Source organism: Poecilia formosa, unplaced genomic scaffold (assembly GCF_000485575.1).
Source record: "Poecilia formosa unplaced genomic scaffold, Poecilia_formosa-5.1.2 Scaffold0, whole genome shotgun sequence".
Lineage (NCBI taxonomy): Eukaryota > Metazoa > Chordata > Actinopteri > Cyprinodontiformes > Poeciliidae > Poecilia > Poecilia formosa.
This window is the reverse complement of record NW_006799939.1, coordinates 3,849,154-3,866,961: the sequence shown is the minus strand read 5'-3', so window position 1 is coordinate 3,866,961 and position 17,808 is coordinate 3,849,154. Positions and strand designations below refer to the sequence as shown.

General features: G+C 42.2%; 1 protein-coding gene across 2 annotated transcripts in view; it reads left to right on the top strand.

The window, feature by feature from the left end:
- zhx2a (zinc fingers and homeoboxes 2a) overlaps positions 1–17,808 on the top strand; it is a 29,759-nt gene that overhangs the window by 7,927 nt on the left and 4,024 nt on the right. For both annotated transcript variants that reach the window (XM_007558186.2, XM_016675347.1), the window contains exons 2-9: positions 9,776–10,188; positions 10,375–11,094; positions 13,656–13,868; positions 14,543–14,794; positions 14,935–15,150; positions 15,310–15,394; positions 15,505–15,690; positions 16,803–17,212. In XM_007558186.2, the coding sequence (XP_007558248.1) occupies positions 10,090–10,188; positions 10,375–11,094; positions 13,656–13,868; positions 14,543–14,794; positions 14,935–15,150; positions 15,310–15,394; positions 15,505–15,690; positions 16,803–17,212 (2,181 nt within the window). In that variant the 5' untranslated portion in view covers positions 9,776–10,089. The remainder of the gene's footprint in view (positions 1–9,775; positions 10,189–10,374; positions 11,095–13,655; positions 13,869–14,542; positions 14,795–14,934; positions 15,151–15,309; positions 15,395–15,504; positions 15,691–16,802; positions 17,213–17,808) is intronic.

Genomic DNA, 17,808 nt, shown 5'->3' with positions numbered 1-17,808 from the left:
TCTGTTAGTTTATTACATAAAGTTAGTTTATTACATAAAGTTTCAGTAAAGCACGTTGAAGTTTGTGGTTGTAGCATGAGAAAATGTGAAAACGTTTCTGGATTGTGAATAATTTTTGCGGCGATGTATTCATGCATAAACATGTGTGGCATAGACTCCTGCGTCCTCTGAATTTCATGTTTGCGGGGGCAAACGAGAAAATGGAGGGTCCAAGCCATAGAGCTTTTCACTCTGTCTGCCACTGGAAGAGCTTAGGTGCCCCTTTTGTCCATTTGAGGCCAATAAGAAGCTGCTAGGAACCTTCGCTCACACGCCCCACCTACTGCAGCCAAGGCACAGACTGACAGGTGGGAAATTCGGCCCCCTAGGGACGCCGACTGTTTGAGGTTCATGGAAAACACAAAGGCTTACCTGGAATCCAAAAACACTGGATCATGTTGCAGTGAAAAAGGACTGAATGTCAGGGATTAAACTATTGGAAATGTGTAAGTGAAGTTCCATAAAACTCTCAATTGGGGGTACAGTCCAGAGCTAGATAATATTTCTACAAACTTGAACAGTCAGATTCTCTTTGGAAAAAGACACTGTGGCGCATTCTCGGATGGTTTATGCAGTTAAATTACTGCTTTGAGACCATCCAGCGAGAGTAACGCAGTATTGCTGTGGCTGGCTGGTCTTGAACAAGGCCGTGGGAGAGGGAGAAAAAGAAGAATGGAGGAGTGGCTCGACTAAACAACAGGAGGTGGAAATAAGATTGCAGAGCCTTGTCAAGGGGGGGCTCTTTATATTGGAGGCCCCATTTTTTTTCCTAGAAAAAAAAATCAAGAATGCTTTCATCCAGTATTTCTGGATTTATTGTGGCAGAACTATGTCAAAGCAATAAAGTATTTCCTTTCTTCTTTACAGTCTTGTTTTCTTATGCTGACCTTGTTCGTCAGGGTCATTTTCAGTATGCAGAGCAAAGGTTAATTTTCGCTGTAAAGAAATACAGGATTCTTTGTTTAAACTTTATTTTATTTTGTGTGATTAAACCAACATGAAGCAAAATAAGGTGAATTTATAACAGATTGAAATGCAAAACAAAATGTGTAGTTGAAAACGAACTCTGGAGTTCCACACTGTCTTCAATGTGACATGGTGGTGGAAGTATAATGCTTAGGGATACTTTACTTCAGCAGGGATGGGTCATTCGACATGAATATGGAGGTTAAGCCCAATATTCTTCACAACACTTTTGTTGAAAGTTTTTTTTTTGATCAACATTTCTTCTGATTGGAAGTAATATTGTTTTTGAGAAGCCCAGCCAGAGTTCTGATTTGATTCCTATGGGGAAATTTTGCAGGGAACTCAAGATTAGGGTTATGGCACAGAGATTCTCAAAAGATGAGTTTTAATAAAAATAATTGAAAATATGATCAGGAATTTTAAAAAGGGTGTAAATATTTTTGGTCTTGACTCTAATTTCGGGGGAGTACTGCTAAAGATTTGAAACCGGGATGGGAGGTTTTTCTTCCAGCTTCAAACTGGAGGTGAAGTGCAATATTATTATCCTGCGTTAAAGTTTTGACTCAGTGAAGCAAAATACAAATGCATGCCACACTTTTCAGATTTGTATGAGAAAAAATCTGAACCATTATGAAGTGAAACCATTTCCTTCCACTTCATAATTATGCTACCTTTAATCCCACTGGAAAAAACACTGATGTTTGTGGCTGTAAAACAGCAAAATGCAGAACATATCGAAGGGATGTGAATACTTTCTCAAGACGCTGTAGAAAAACATAAAAACCCTGGTAAACGGGGCAACAGAGAAAACCAAGACTCCCTTATAGCTGTGGCCTTGATTTGTTGAACACAATGTTCTTTACCTGCGATCAAGTTATTTAGGCAGATTCGTATAAAGTTGTCAGTGTTCAGAGCAAGCTGCGGGTTTCTCCTGCTGAAAGGTGTAGCTGAACTGGATTTCAAACATCGCAGCTGTCGTGACGGTTTCTGACCTCTGCGGGGTTTCTGCTCCAGGATGGAAGCACACACTCGCACACCACGCTCTCTGTTGGTTACAGCGTTGCCATAGTAACCCAACCATCCGCACTTGGATATTTTTATAGCCTGCCCTGTATATGCGTCCCAGTGTAGCTGTGCGTTCTGTAAGGAGACAGGTAGTGAAGGGAAAAGAGGGAGAAGTAGTCTGTTTTTAGTGGTTTTTATGAATTATTTTTATTTTTCATAAACCAGATTAAGCAGAGATGAACGTTTCAGATCCAATTCAGAGCAGCTTTTTGGAAAATGCTTCCTTTACACTGAATATAGGTTCGTTTAGTGAAGGTGAACCAGTAATAATTAGTTGTTTTTATCCTGAAGTTTTGAATCAAATTGAAACAACTTTTTAAATAAGGGGAAAACAGAACAATATTCAAAAAAATCCTTACGTATTCGCCATGTCCTGCATCTAAAACACACATCTACTGTCTTGGTCTGAGACACCAGGATTCTTCATCGCATTTAATGAGCATTTCAAAACATTGAGGATTTTTTTGTTTTATTTTGTTTTTTGGCAGTATTTAGAACTTAGCTGCTGGAGAAAACCATTGATGTGTGTTTGATCTGCAGCAGTAATTACTAGATGTTGTGTATCAAAGAATAATCCATCTGAACACTAGGCAAGCTTATCTGGCTGAAGGTTAGTTTGTGAGACCACTGTACTGTAAAACCATGCCCCTTGGTACAGCATGTTCTTCTTATTTTTCATATTTTCTGATTTGTCATGTCAGATATTAATGGAGTAAATACCAGCTGCAGACTAGATTCTGCTAGGAAAATATTTATATATATTTTTGCTACTGAGCCACATTTACAGTAGTCTCCATAGCAGGCCTGCAAAAAGTAGCACTGCTCTGTTGCTATGCAGAACATAGCGAGCACTCAAACACAGTGCAGCACTTTGCTTTGCTCCAGAGGAGCCGCGTGATGAGATTTAAATTAATTCTGCGACAGTCCGAAATTCAGCCTCCATCTCCCTCCTTCTGGGACGCGTTGCGTTTGTGCTGGAGCTTCTCCTCACCCACACAAGTCTTGCCGACACACACTCATTGTACTTCCGCGCTGCAGTGGCTCACTTGTGGATCATGAGGAAAAAAGCGCTCCAAAAAAAAAAAAAAAAAAAAAAAAGGGAAAAGGGACACGCCCCACCGAGCCCAGCTACCAGAGCAGGGAGGGCACGCCCTCTGTTTGTAGTAAAAAAAGAAAAATTGCTTCTGATACATCAAATCTTATCAGGTTTTTGAGATTTTTTTTTGTTTGGTAAAGAAACAGAGGAGTCATTTCAGGATTTTGACTGCTTTCTCACTCTGCTCTGCGCTCTAGTGTGACCTGCTGGTTTGTTCTTCATGCACAGGAGTCAGAGAGGCTTCACTTGAATACCTTTTTGTTTGTTTCTCTTGACCCACTAATCCTTGCTTTACTGTTAATTCTCCACCTTGATTTCACCATCGAGATTCTTACAACCCAACCAACATTTCAGCTTGCTGGTTATTCACAAGGAGTGTAGAAATGTATTCTGTTCATGAGGATGAAATTGGTAATATTTCATTTGAATACCAAGAATGCCATTTGGTTTCCATATATTATTTTGCTTGTCTAATTCTAAGGTGACCCTAATGTCAAATATACACAAAATGCATCTTTCTGTGTTTTAGAGTTTGAATTAGAAATGATTAAAAAAGTTATGACTGCCCCTTTATTTTTGCACCAGTAGATAATGTCCAAAGCAAATGGCAACTTAAACATTTTTTCCACGGTTCCCCAGTCGGAGTGTTCAGTGCTCACAAATTGTCTGTGGAGTACCTGTTGCCAAACAACTGGTTCTTAACTGGGAAACGGTGGATTGCTTCCTTTGGGTCATGGATCTGTCCTTGCCTCTAGCCCAGGAGTTGAAGTGTTCTGTACAGGGCTGATGATGGGATGGATACGGAGATTTGGTCCTCCTCTGCAGTAGTTCAGACTTTCCTCCAGTCTGTCGTGATGAACAATAAGCTGACCCAAAAAGTGCATTCCTTCATTTGATGATCTGACTATGTTCTAACGTTTCCTTATTGGTCATAAGATGGGGATTGTGACCAAAGGAACAAGATACTGGGTGCAAGTGGCAGAAAAAAAGATTCCTCTGCTTGGTGGCTGGGTCCAGTGTTAAAGATGGGGTAAGGAGTGTAAAAAGTTTGAGATGGTTCAGGCATCTGATCAGGATGCTTCCTGTGCGCCTCCCTTAAGAGGTGCTTTCAACAGACCTAGAACATGCTGGAGGCATTACATATCGCTTTTGACCTAGAAACGCTTTGCGATCCTCCAGATTGCATTGGAGAATGTCAGGAGGATGTCTGGGTTTCTCTTCTGGACCTTTCACCCCCGTGGTGCCAAGTTCAATGGATAGATGGGTTGACCATTTCCACATGCAGGAGACTTCTTCGATTCCAATTCAACTGAGTGTTTTTAGACAATCTAACTAGTAGTCTTCACACGTAACCTCTTTCAACACAACTAGGCCTTTCGAGAAGTACGTCCTTTTTACTTCAACAAATATAAGCCTAAAGCACGCACTTTGAAACGCCTTCATATCTATGGCTCATAATGGCTGACACTTACTTCACCAGACAGTCGCATTAAGAGAACAGCCAGATGACTTGAGCTTGACTGGAAATGTGGGTGTTTGTAACATTTTGAGACCTTGTAGCACAAGTTGACAAGATAATAATGTCTAGCAACTTTTTCCTAGAACATCTTAGTCACATTGGCAGCAGTTACTATAGTGATCCCCAAGTAAAAATGTCTTAAGACCTAAAGAACAACATAAAGATCTTTCACTACAAGTCTAGCTGTATTTTTATTTTCACAGAGAAGCTATGATGGGTGTTTTTATGACGACAGGTTCAGCTAAACAGTCTCTTTGAAACTCCAGATCTTGTATGCGCCAAGTGAGAAGCATCTGCCCTTCCTCAGTGTGAGATTACCTTAATGGCACACAGAAATAGGGACTGAGTCGAGTGTACTGCTGTGACTCATCTGTTCTGTGTCATTTGCCTCTCCGTGCTGTTTGATAGCACATCCTTCCTATGGCCCTATTGTGTTTCTGACGTATCGGATCGTCTGTCTGTCTTCATGCGTCAGAGTAGCGGCTCCGGATGGCATTGTTTTGATTCATGTTGTCTTACTGTCTGTAGCGTAACCTTGTTACTGTCCGTCCTTCTTCATCGCATTACTTAACATTTTCAGGTAGATGGCTCCACTATTATGATGCCAACCAGGCAGCCAAACAACAGGACAGCACAAACTGACAGACGGCCAGGCTAGAGGCAGTCAGGCTCAGTATTCATACAAGTTTAATGAGCATCCAGACAGTAGGGAGTTTGTGGCTCTGGCACGGAGCTCACTCTGCACACATTGGCTGACTGGGTTAGACACACTAATGGAACAGGTGGGAGGCTGACAGTCTGACCTAACTTGTGAACGCAGCTCAAGTTTTAGAGCAAATATCACAGTTAATAAACATTTTCTAGCTTGAAGAACAGAGACTCTTTTGGTGTTTAAAACTCAGGCAACAGATTTCAGAGTCCAAAAAAAAAAAAAAAAAAAAAAACTTCAAGGACATCAGACAAAAAAAATCCTTAGTATTATTTTACCTTGAGACTGAAAGTCTGTTAGGGTATTACAAAGATGACTAAATTAGATAAAGGCTGCAGATATGATATGATTAACAACATGGATTCTTTGTGATGGCATTCGGTGAAGCAGCAGGAGAGCCGCCCCTCCTCCAGTGAAAAATGTTGAGAGAGGAAGAAGAGTGTTGGTCTATCTCCAGTGTTCATCTGTTTGCTCAGGCGTTTCTCTCTGTTTGAGATGGTGGGCACACATGTTTGACTGCCACAATTCAAACTGGCTAAGTTGTTTGTATTTACATTGTGTACAATAATGTCTGCCTTTCTGACTTCTGCTCAAAATCTGACATGTTTTGAACACTTTTTCTTTTTTTACTCAAGTGGCACGGTAGCAACTTCTTTATTACATAAAGCAGTCTCTGATGTTCTCCTCCGTGCATCCTGTTGACGTCACTGCTTGTCATATAAGTTCCTGTGACTAAATGGTGTTGCATAAGGGGATGGCTCATCTTCCCTCTCAGCTTGTATAGATCCACTGTAGGAGATAAAAATTCAGCTGCAGCACAATGGCTTTTCTCTTCGCTTCTGCTCTGTCTTTCCCATCATCGCTTTTGAGGAGGGTTCATGCTGTGTCAGCAGTGTGGCAGCTGAAGTTCAGGAGGTCATGTGAAGTGGCACTTCAGTCGCAGCTGACAGATGCATCCCTCCATTCCTCCTTATCCGATGTTAACTGGATTTCAGCAGAGATAAATCATACTTTTCAAGGGGCATATGGTGTATGGTGCACTGGTATGCAGTTCTATGCTGGAGTTATATGGTGTACTATATACTGCAGGGGTGGCCAAGTCCAGTCCTCGAGAGCCACCATCCTGCAAGTTTTAGAAGTATCCTTACTCCAACAGACCGGGATCAGCTCTACAGAGGCCTGATAACGAGGCAGTCATTTGATTCAGGTGTGTTGAAGCAGGGATGCATCTGAAACTTGCAGGATGGTGGCTCTCGAGGACTGGACTTGGCCACCCCTGATATACTGCAACCAGTGGCAACGGGAAATTAGGTCCCATCACCACTAAACACAGAATTGTCTTAAGTTATGTACAATAGAGGTTTGCAGTATGAACAGCCTGTTTAAGGCCTTTCCACAGCTTTTTAATTAAAGTTGAGGCTGGACTTTGACTAGGCCGCTAAACCTAGTCCTTCAGTTGGTTTCTTTGGAGCATATCAGGGATGCTGTGCTTTGTCATGCTGAATATTAACACTGAAGTCAGGAACTGATGGATGGACATTCTCCTTCAGGATTTTATGACAAGGTGGTGAAGCAGGAAGTACCTCCACCTTGTTTGGCTTATGCTGAAATGCTGTTAGTTTATACACCACATGTTACAGGACACAAGTCTTCCAGAAAGTTTCGCTGTTGTCTCTGCAGTCCATAAAGCATTTTCCAAATATATTGGGGATCTTCGTGTGTTTTGTGGCAAATGTTAGATCGGACTTTGTGGGAGGTTTTTTGGTCAACGGTGGTTTTGGTCTTGAAACTCTACCATGGATAAAATTTTCTTTTATTTTTGAATTATGACCACTGACCTGATCTGAGTCAGGTGTCAGTCAGCGGTAGTGACTTGCTACAGAAAGTCACCACCATGCTGATGTCCCAAAATGTTAAAAATGGCACCATAACCCTTCCTAGAATGAAAGCTATCAATGATTTTCTCATGTGTTTCTTCGGATGTGTAGCTTTTTAAGATCTTTTTGCCTGGCACTTCATGTTTTCATGCAGGTTCTGATTAAGTTATTTGGCAATAACCAGACCTGTATGTGGCTAATAAAAGTGAAGCAAAAATATCTTGTGGCACAAGATCTCTTTACCATCCGTTTTCCACAGCGACTGCGCCAAGAAAGTTTAATAATATTTCACAACTGGCATTTCACTCTTATTTTTCATTAAAAAAATATATAAAAATAAAATAAATAAAAAAAACTGTCAGCATATTGCCCACAGCAGGTCTAAGCTTTCAAATCAGCATGCTGCAAACTTTCCAGCTGTAATCAGCCAATTACAAATCTGGGTTTTAGTCTGTAAAATATACAGATTGACACCAGAACCACATATCGGCATTGGTGCGAGCAACGTGTTGGTTGCTAATTGTTGCACCTCTTTTCTTAAACGGTAGGTGTCGCTGCGTAGAAAATCTACCTGCTACACAGCAGGAACATCAACAGAAGTAGAGTTGAACAGGAAGGAGATTGTAGGCACACAAACATGAATCAAGACTTCCAACCTTTCTGCCTCCAGAAATGAAAAGTTGACTTCCTTTCAAAAATATACTGTTACTCGGTTTGGATTGAAAGCACATCATAAAGTTGCCACTGTGTGTACTGCTTAATTTTTTAATGATCATTTATGGAAGTTTTTTTTTTTGTGCTAAATTTACCATCCAGATTTCACAAACCACCCATCCTCATAACAGGTGCATTAGTTTATTCTAACTCCTCTGCCTCTTAAGAGACGGCAAACAAACCTGAATGCAGTTGGACGATGTATGTACAGCTTGTGGTACTTTACGTTCGCTGTTGTCATAGCGACACCACGGCAATGCAGCTGCTTCCTGACGATGCTTCAGTGGGGCGTTGGAAGATTCGAGACCCATTGGGACAGTGGCTGGGATGGCAGCATGCAGGCCTCAAAGGTGTCAGTGCTTTTCTAAACGGAGGAGGCGTTGGAGAGGTTCGCATTGAGATCGTGACTCTCTGAGGTGATTACAAAGTAAATCCAGAGCTGATGAAACTGCCTCGGGTCGTCTGTGCTTGGAAGCGTCAGACTTCCTCTGTTTATTTTTACTTTATTACTGGAGCAATAAAGCGCCGTTGTGTAAGTGAGATTTTAATTTGGAATGAGGACTCGTTCTTCTGTGCCATGTTTTATGGAACCTCATTAAGTCCCGATAGAAGAGCACCGCAGCTGCATGAACTCATTTGATTTTTACTCATGTGAATATGAGAGTAAAGCTTGTGCGAGAGGCCTCCAGAATATCAATGGGCCTTTTCAGTCAGATAAGCTTCTCTCTCATTAGCCTGCAAGAAAACTTTCCCCAGCTCACACTTCCTCTGATATTTCTGAATGTTCCTTCTTGATGGGGTGTCATTTTCCGCAATAAAGCTGTTCTTGGCTCTTCAAGATGCGAATGTGAATCTGATTTATCTCTGATTTGTCATTCTATCCACACTTTGTGGTCCAATCAGCTGAATAAGTATTCAGCATTACTCTGGACAGTCCTCTTGTTCCTGACAGCAGCAGATCTGAATATATTTGCATCCCAGCTAAAGTATCGCCACCGTGAATCTGACGCAACAGTTATGTGGATCTGCAGGTTTGCAGACCAAAACCTAACAAAAGATCATCTTTATCATCTGACTTACAAACAATGATATTTTATAATGTTCAAGTAGTTGATACCTTTAATTTGTATTTTCCTTTCCCAGCCTTGTACTTAATCATTTTTCATTCAATTAGCACATTACGTTTTCTGAGAGTTGCTCCTCACACATTACAGCCAGTATTATCGCTGGCTCGTGCTTTGCCTGAAGCTGTGGAGTTTTGACTCACAATATTGTCAAAAGGTTTCTATTTTTGTTAGTTTTTTTTGTCACATTCTTTTCCACCAGTCTCCCAGCATGAAACAACAAATGCTCATTAAGCAGCACGCTACCTTTCGTTTAATCTTCCAGTGGTTCGCCGCAGGTACTCCTTAAGATTGTTGCCTGCACAGTAGTTTGTGCAAAAAAAAAGCATTGTTGCAGTTTTGTTCTATTGTCCAAAGACTTTTCTGAAGCAGGCCACCTGTAGACCGCCTGTTTGCTGTGCCGTTCATTTGCCAGCTACTGTTTTATACCACCAACATTCAGCTTGAAACTTGAAAACTGTGGTTATCTGTTACACCAGACAACATTCAAACACCTAATCTTGACTTTTGCTTTCGAATTATTTCATTGTCATTGCTTATGCTCTGCAGAAGATTTCAGGCTATTCGCACAGAGGTCGAAGAACTGTAGATGAGCGTGAAAACATTTTTCTACTGATGGCAATGATCGGTTCTCATTTGCTGACTTTTTTTTTGTCTTCCATCCAGGCAGCATCCTGTCATGAAGACCGAGAAGAGCTGCCATTGTTGGAGCTGACACCGTCAACGAGTCCAGCCCACGCTGCTCTGCAAACAGTCCTTCATCTCCCATTATCGTATTTGGTCTCTCTACAAATACCAAAACATTTCTTTGACGGCTCTCTGTGACAGTCCCAGAAAGTCCCGTTCTGGTCTGCGTTTAATCTGTCTGGCTCTGCTTTAGACAGTCATTCTGTATTTAATCAGTGGTCCTCCATCTTGGAATCCCAAGCCAAGACAAAAGCAACTCTAAGCACATTCCTGACCCGCAACCTGAAATCATCATGTCAAGTCGACGCAAAGCTTCCACTCCCTGCATGATCCGACCAGAGCAAACACAGTTGGAGGTGGATGATGATAAGGACGAATCGCACAATATGGAGGCAGGAGCATTGTTTTTTTGTTTGTTTGTTTGGTTGTTTTTTATTGTAACATTTGGAGGCCCTGGTGGGATTTTATATGTGAAGAAGACCCTAATTACAATCATTCACATAGCAAAAGGTTTAACTAAACATTTATATAGAAGTTAAAAATCTAATCCAATGACTTTTGCTTTCTCTTTCTGCTAGGTAACAGAAAACCATGTTCAGGATGAGGTGCCTATGAATACAGACCATCCGGTGCAAGCAGAGCCACCGACAGACTCTGACGGGACAGGCACAGCCTCAGACGCTCCCACAGGTCCTGACAAACCACAAAAGGAGCCGCCAGACCCCTCCAAACCTCAGCGCAGACAGCAGGGAGGCTACGAGTGCAAATACTGCACCTTTTCCACACAGAATCTAAACACTTTCAAGGAACACGTGGACTCCAACCATCCAAATGTCATCCTCAACCCACTGTACCTGTGCGCTGTATGCAACTTCAACACTAAGAAATTTGACACCCTAACGGAGCACAACGAGAGATGTCACCCCGGGGAGAGCAACTTCAAATTCAAACGCATCAAAATGAACAACCAGACAATCCTGGAACAGACGATAGAAGGCTGCAGCAACAACGCAGTCATTTACAACACGTTGGGTTCGCTTCCTGGCAAAGGGGACAGACTGGGAAGCTCCTCGCTCATCAAAACCAACACAGTGAAAACTGCTAAACCAAAAACGTTGTCTACAGACACCAAACGGACAGAACTGCAGATGGGTAAACTGACCCCAGAGCTCGCCAAGAAACCAATAACGGCGCTCAATGTGAACGGGACTGTTATCATCCCAGAGTCGACTCTGCTCAAAGCGGACAGCCTTTCTCACATCATGCCTTCTTTACAGCAGCCTATAAATTACACCCAGGTAGGACAAAGGGAAAACCTCTGCTGTTTTTTCACGTTGGATGTACAAACCTCAATACATGTTATTGGGATTTTATTATCGTCCCAACAGAAAATATATTGTTCAGATAGGTTTTTCTGCATTTTATCAAACTTCCTTAAGTCAGTACTTTGTGGGACTAACCTTTACAACCTTTACAGTTTCAAGTGTTTTTCTCTACCATCTTTGTACACCTAGAGACTGTACTTCTTTTTTCTTCTTCTTTACAAAGTAGCTTAGTTTCAGCCAGAATGAACGAAGAGCATCAAATTGCCACAAATTCACAATTTCCAATGAGTTTTTAGTTGTAAAGTGTAGTCGCTGTGATAGAACCATTGGTTATGGCTTTGTTGCTGAAAATCATTGTCGTTGACCTCGTTGACTATCCTGCATTGGTAGGAGTTGCTTCATAGCGTCACTGGTTCAATTTGGGACCCCAAAACAGTTGGCTAGAGTAAGTGAAAGCTCCAGGAGGGATTATAGTATAAAATAATAGTCAAAATATGCCAAGAAATGCTTCAACTTGGTCTCATTTGACCAGAGCAGCTTATGTGAAATATTAACCGTGTCCCATAAATTGGTACATGAAAAAGAACTTGTGTATCTGGAACAGTGTTGTTTTTTTTGCCGTGCTTCTGCTAAGGCCAGATTTGTGCAGTGCCCAGCCAATAGTCGTCCTGTGAACAGCTTCTACTTGCTGCTGATCTAGACCTGATGCTCTCCTTGCCCTGCATTTCCCTTCAGGGAGATGGCTCTGATGTGATGCAGAATTTGCAGTTGTCCCAATTAGTGTATTAGACTCTAGTTTTAATTTTGGGGTATCAGAGTAAAGGGGGGTGAATACATATACATTTCACTTCTCAAATTCTTGTGCTTCCCTTTCATTTCCCCTCATACTCTACTTTGTGTATCACTTTGAATCCAAGCAAAGTGCTATTAAGTTTGAGGTTGTAACATGATCAGATATTAAAAAGTTGATAGTGTGTGAGAATGATTTTACTTGGCAGTGCATTGGTTTGGAATCCCTGTGAAGTTATTTTGTGAAAATATTGCCTAATAATGTTGGCGATTATTTAGGGAAATTTCAGAACAGCGTCAAATTTGCACTTCACCACCCAACTCAGAAAGTCATTAAATCAAATAAAACTATATTTGATGTGATGTGGGGTAGAGGTGTGCCGATCGATCGGCCACCGATCATAATCGGCCGATTTCCGTGAAAAAGTTATGATCGGTGTCGATCACGGTCTCTTGTTGCCGATCACACAAACCGATCACCTGCATATCATTTCCCAACCTGCCTGTGCAGCTGGTCTCCTCTTTCCTTCACTCTGCGCAAACGCGCAGCAACAAATCCTAAGCGATGTGTAACTATAACGCACTGAGTGAATGGGGAAGTTTGGGTGTTGCGGCGTAAAATTGAAGCGCGTCAAAATGCATCAACACGACGAATCTAATATGGCATAAAAACAATGACATACTTGACGGAGTTTGGCTGCATCGAGGCTCACTGCAGTAAAAAAAAGACATACGGAGGATTAGATAGCAGGTAAAGCAGCGCACAGCTACAAACACTCACCCGGATTAGCATGACGGTCAGAAAGCTAAACAAATAACCCGCAAAATTATTTAAGTCATCGAGCTGCGATGTAAGACGCTGGTTCTGCTCTCGCTGTTGAACCGCTGCTACGCTACAGGTAGTAATATTTGACAGACGGAGCGCCGCTTCTGCTCCACCTGGTAGTGACTCTCACACCGAACCTGCTTAAAGCTGCAGCATCTAACTTTAAAAACTACATTTTACATACGTATTAAAACTTTCGCTGTCCTAACAGACAGATAATCTCTGAAAAAATAATCGATCTCCTCCCTGTTCTGCATAGTTTCTCCTCTGTCAGAAACAGCCAATCAGAGCTAGCAGTAATCAGCTAGCAATGCTATCAGGAAGTTTTCATTCAGTAACTCTGGGTTGTTTATTGTAATGGATCCTATATTTGCCTTTGAATGTTAAGTTTTATACTTGAATTTTTTTGCAATGTTGAGAGGTTTTATTTTGACTTTTTGCATTATTTAGCCTCTTCAGAGCCTTCATATGTTTTCAGTCTGTTAAAGATAGTATTACTGATAGCAGTACAATTTGCTCAATGTCTGTTTTGAGCAGACAAAACAGACATTGAGCAATGTCTGTTTTGGAAAAAGGTTATTAAACCTTTTTCCAAGGTTTAATAACCTTGGAAAAAGTTATTAAAAAGAAGTTTTTGTCTAAATTAAGGTGAAGTCATGGTTCCTTTTTCCACATAATATAACCGGTAGTGCTTATGATTAAAAAAATAATAATTATGTGATCGGTATCGGTGATCGGAATCGGCAGGAAAAAACCTGATCGGTACATCTCTAATGGGGGGTATTTTTTTTATAGCCGATCCAGAATCAGGTAATAGTATTTTATTAGTCATTATTCCTTTAACTGGTAATATTGAGAATTTACAAAAAAAAAAAAGAAACATTTTCCGGTTGCCTTTTTGACTCTGTTTTTGTTTCAGGTGCCGAAGATCGCCGTGCCCCTGAACACAACCAAATACAACCCGTCCCTGGACGACAACCTGACACTCATCTCCTCCTTCAACAAGTTCCCCTACCCGACGCAGGCCGAGCTCTCCTGGCTCACCGCGGCCTCCAAACACCCAGAGGAGCAAATCAAAGTCTGGTTCACCACTCAGCGGCTCAAGCAGGGCATCAGCTGGTCCCCTGAAGAGGTGCAATGATCATTTTTTATTTTAATTTCTCTTTGCTGTGTGTGTTGTTACTGTGAGCTGTTGGTAGATAAACAACAGTAAATAAACCTGAATTTCACTTAATTTGAAAACCCAACAACCTGGGCCAGACTTTAGAAAAGGTTTACTGGGGCCGTAGCCCAGCGCCCAATTTTGGGGGGGCTTTTAATGAATGCATGTTTTGTGTTGTACACTATATAAGACTCATAGTCCCATATCTGATTAGTTCTATTAATCTTTTGGGGTTTTTATGAACATAAACAATTCTCAAGTATTTAAAAGTTAAGAAGTTACAGTAATTTCTTTGGGAACAACATGGAGCTACTTCTCAGAAGATGCATTAAACCTACCATGCATCAACTTATGTTAAAGAAAACTTTTTATACTATTAAGCTTATTTTTTATACATTATTTTTAACACTTTAGGAACTTTTTGTGTGAACCTTTATATCTGTTGCTGCTGTTTTATCATATTTTCCCCCTTTCTGTTCTATTAATGTTTTGTAATTTGTATTGGTAGAATATTTTTTTCTGTAGTGTATAGGGCACCAAACCTGGCTTCAGCCCAGGGGCCCCGGTTCTTGTAAATCCGGCCCTGCTAACCATGCTCAGTTTGGCCTAAAACGTTCCAAATGATCTCATTCTTTATGTCTCAGGTGGAAGAAGCGAGGAAGAAAATGTTCAACGGCACCATCTCATCAGTGCCTCAGACTCTGACTGTGGTGGCTTCACAGCTGGGCTCCAGCTCATCCACCAACAGTAGCGCCTCCAAGCCTCTGCCGTCAGCTGCCTCTGTCCTGCAGTCCCTCCCCTGTCAGATCCTGGGCCAGAACAGTCTGGTGCTGACTCCTGTGGCCAACGGATCCAGTGTCACATGCGCACCTCTGGCTCTCACAGTGGCGAGCCAGGTAGATGACCAACAGAGGAAATGACGTTTTAAACGTTAAAACTTTAAAGTGAATGTTGCTTACAGCAGATTCTGATTGTACCCGTTAGGAGTACCTTATCACAACTTGATCAGTGAGAGAAACCGTTTTGACTCCTGCAGGTGGCCCAGTCGCTCAAGAGACCGCTGGCCACTCCGGTGATCGCAACTGAGAGTAAGCGGCCGTCCATCATTCAGACCATCCATGCGTCGACGGCCACAACGAAGCTGGTGTCGCCCAAAATGTTGACTTTCACGGCGGACCCAAACAAAACGGCCGAGCAGCTGTCAGTGCTGCGCTCCAGCTACACACAGTGTCCTTTCCCCGAGGAAGATGAGGTAAGAAGTGAGTGGAATGACATCTTTTTGTGCAGTAATAAACATAATTGTTCCTCTAATGGTTGGATTCCCAGTTTAGTGTTTTTCCTCTTAAATCCACACCTTTCAGCAGCAGTAAACCACAGTTAGTGTTTACTTTAACGCTGTTTACTGTGGCAGATCTACAGGCTGATAGAGACCACGGGACTGTCCAGGGGAGAGATAAAGAAGTGGTTCAGTGAACAGAGGCTGCTCAATCTCAAAAGTATGTAAGCAGAGAAAATTCACTCTAAACGATGCCTTATCTGCTTTTCTTGTCCTACGTGATGGAAAACTAAGTGCTGTTTATGTTTATCTGTGTGCGTCCTTTTGGAGGCGTGGCTTCTCCACCTGTGCTGGTGAAAGCAGAGGCGGCTCCGGCTGTTCTGGACGGCCCCGTTAAGAAAGCCGTCCCGAGTAAGTTTCCCCTGCTGGAGAGAGTGAAGGGGAAGACATCGGAGCAGCTCAAGGCGCTGGAGGAGAGTTTCCAGAGAAACAGCTCCCCGACGGAAAAGGAGCTCGGTAAGGAGTCCAAACAGGCGCCTAAACTTTTATCTTCTTACTTCCACTTCCTGGTAGTCATACTTATTAAATTTATCCATGTATAGTTACGTTGCAAGCACAAACATATTGTGTCAAGATTTTATACAAAACACCAACAAAAGTAGTGGATTATTGTGAAATGGAAAAGAAGATGTAATAATAATTGGAACGTGTTGTAGGAGGCTAGAAATGCTCTGGAGGCGCAACAGAGACCTGTAACTCAGGTAGGAGATTCCCTACCAGCAGGGCAGTAACCCTAAATATGCAACCAGAGCTGCAGGGGAAATGTGTAGATGATATTATATTCAATTGGTAGACTGGCCTAGTCAAAGTCCAGATCTAAATCCAGTTGGGAACTTTTGCAAAACTAAAAACTGTAATCCATCCATCCATTGTCTATTCCCTCTTAAACATGGAGGGCACATCTTGAACAGGTCGCCAGTCCATCACTGGGCGATAGACACACACAGAACATACAACCGAAAGTCTTGATTTTGTTGTTGCAGCATTACAATATATGAAATAATTTAAAAGGTGTAAATACTTTTGTGCTAAGTAAATCAGAGTTTTGCTGTGTGCTGCATTAAAGCGTCTTGACATGTCCAACTCAGACCTCTTAGTTTTACATGATTTCATCCTCCTGGGAAATCCTGAAGGAGGAGAAATCAGGTAATTGGTTGAAACCGTGTTGAGTTTGACTGATTAATCAAAGACATGTAGCCAGTCACAAACATGTTCATCTCCATTTCTGTTCTCCTGCATACCAGTCGGGCTAATTAGCAACTTGTAATGCTCCCGCCGTCTCTGGCATTTCTGCCTATGAATTAGACTTTTAAATCACTAAAAGAAATCAGGTTGTTTTCTTTCACTTACACAAGTCCACAGCATGTGACTTGGATTTTTCTTTCACCCCGGAGGAGCTGCGCGCTCCTCTCTCGTGGCTGCAGCCATGACGGGAATAGTGGCGACGTTTTTAATGAGGCCCCGTTTTCAAGTCCCCCCGAAGCGTGACTGAATCCTACGGTTTGTCGAAAAGGGGAACGACCATCTTTTTTTTTTTTTTTTTTCTTATCATCTTGTTTCTGCCACAGACCAGCTGGCTCAGGAGACGAGGCTGTCCAAGATGGAGGTGGACTGCTGGTTTTCGGAGCGCCGCGCCCTGAGAGACAACATGGAGAAGGTTCTGCTCACCATGGCCTCCAGGAACACGGAGGACAGGCCGGAGCGGGCGGGAGGGGCGCTGCTGAATGGGGCTTCTCACCGGGAGCAGGACGGGAAGGCTCTTCGTTCCTCTCCTCACCCGCCTCCTTTCTCCTCCTCCTCCTCCTCTTCGTCTTCTACCTCCCCCCCTGTGCTCGCAGCATCCTCCCCTCAACCTCCCACCCATTCCTCTTCAAGATCTCCTCCCATACTCAACTCGTCTTCTCCTCATCCTCCCCTCCTGTCAGTCTCCTCAAGCCCAGCGCCCATCTCCAGTCGCACGCTCGCCCTTCTCCGGGAGGTGAGAAGCGATGAAAGCATGTCTTTAATGGATTGTATTTATTTTTTAGTCAAAACATTAAAAGTGTGCACAGTATTTTGTTGATGTTCCGCTAATATAAAAAAAGACAGAATTTTGTAATTGCAGTGTTTCCATTAAATAAGGCATTTAAAATCACATGTGAATAAGTTTGTTCATGCTATAAGTTGTTAAAAAAACATGCTACACCATCATCATCCTTCCACTTCCAGCCGCCTCCTTCATCTTTCCCGCCAGTAGAAACATGATCACATGACTCGTGATGTTTCATTGCTTTTTTTTTTTGTCAAAACAATGAAACATTAACTGCATTTCCCTTACAAATGTGCACAAAACTTTGTCGATGTTCTGCTAATGTCAGCCCTCACCACAATTGTGATATTTCCATCAAATTATTGCGGCAAGTCGTTAAAAAAACATGCCACGTCATCATCCTCCTACCACCACTTCCTGTTGTCGTCTTTGTTGTTTCCGCTAGTGGTAGCATTCGGTTGTTGATCGCATTTCAATACGGCTGAACAACCACCTGGTCCTGGCGCCAAAAACTTCTCATCGAAAGTGTTTTCGAAATATCTGTG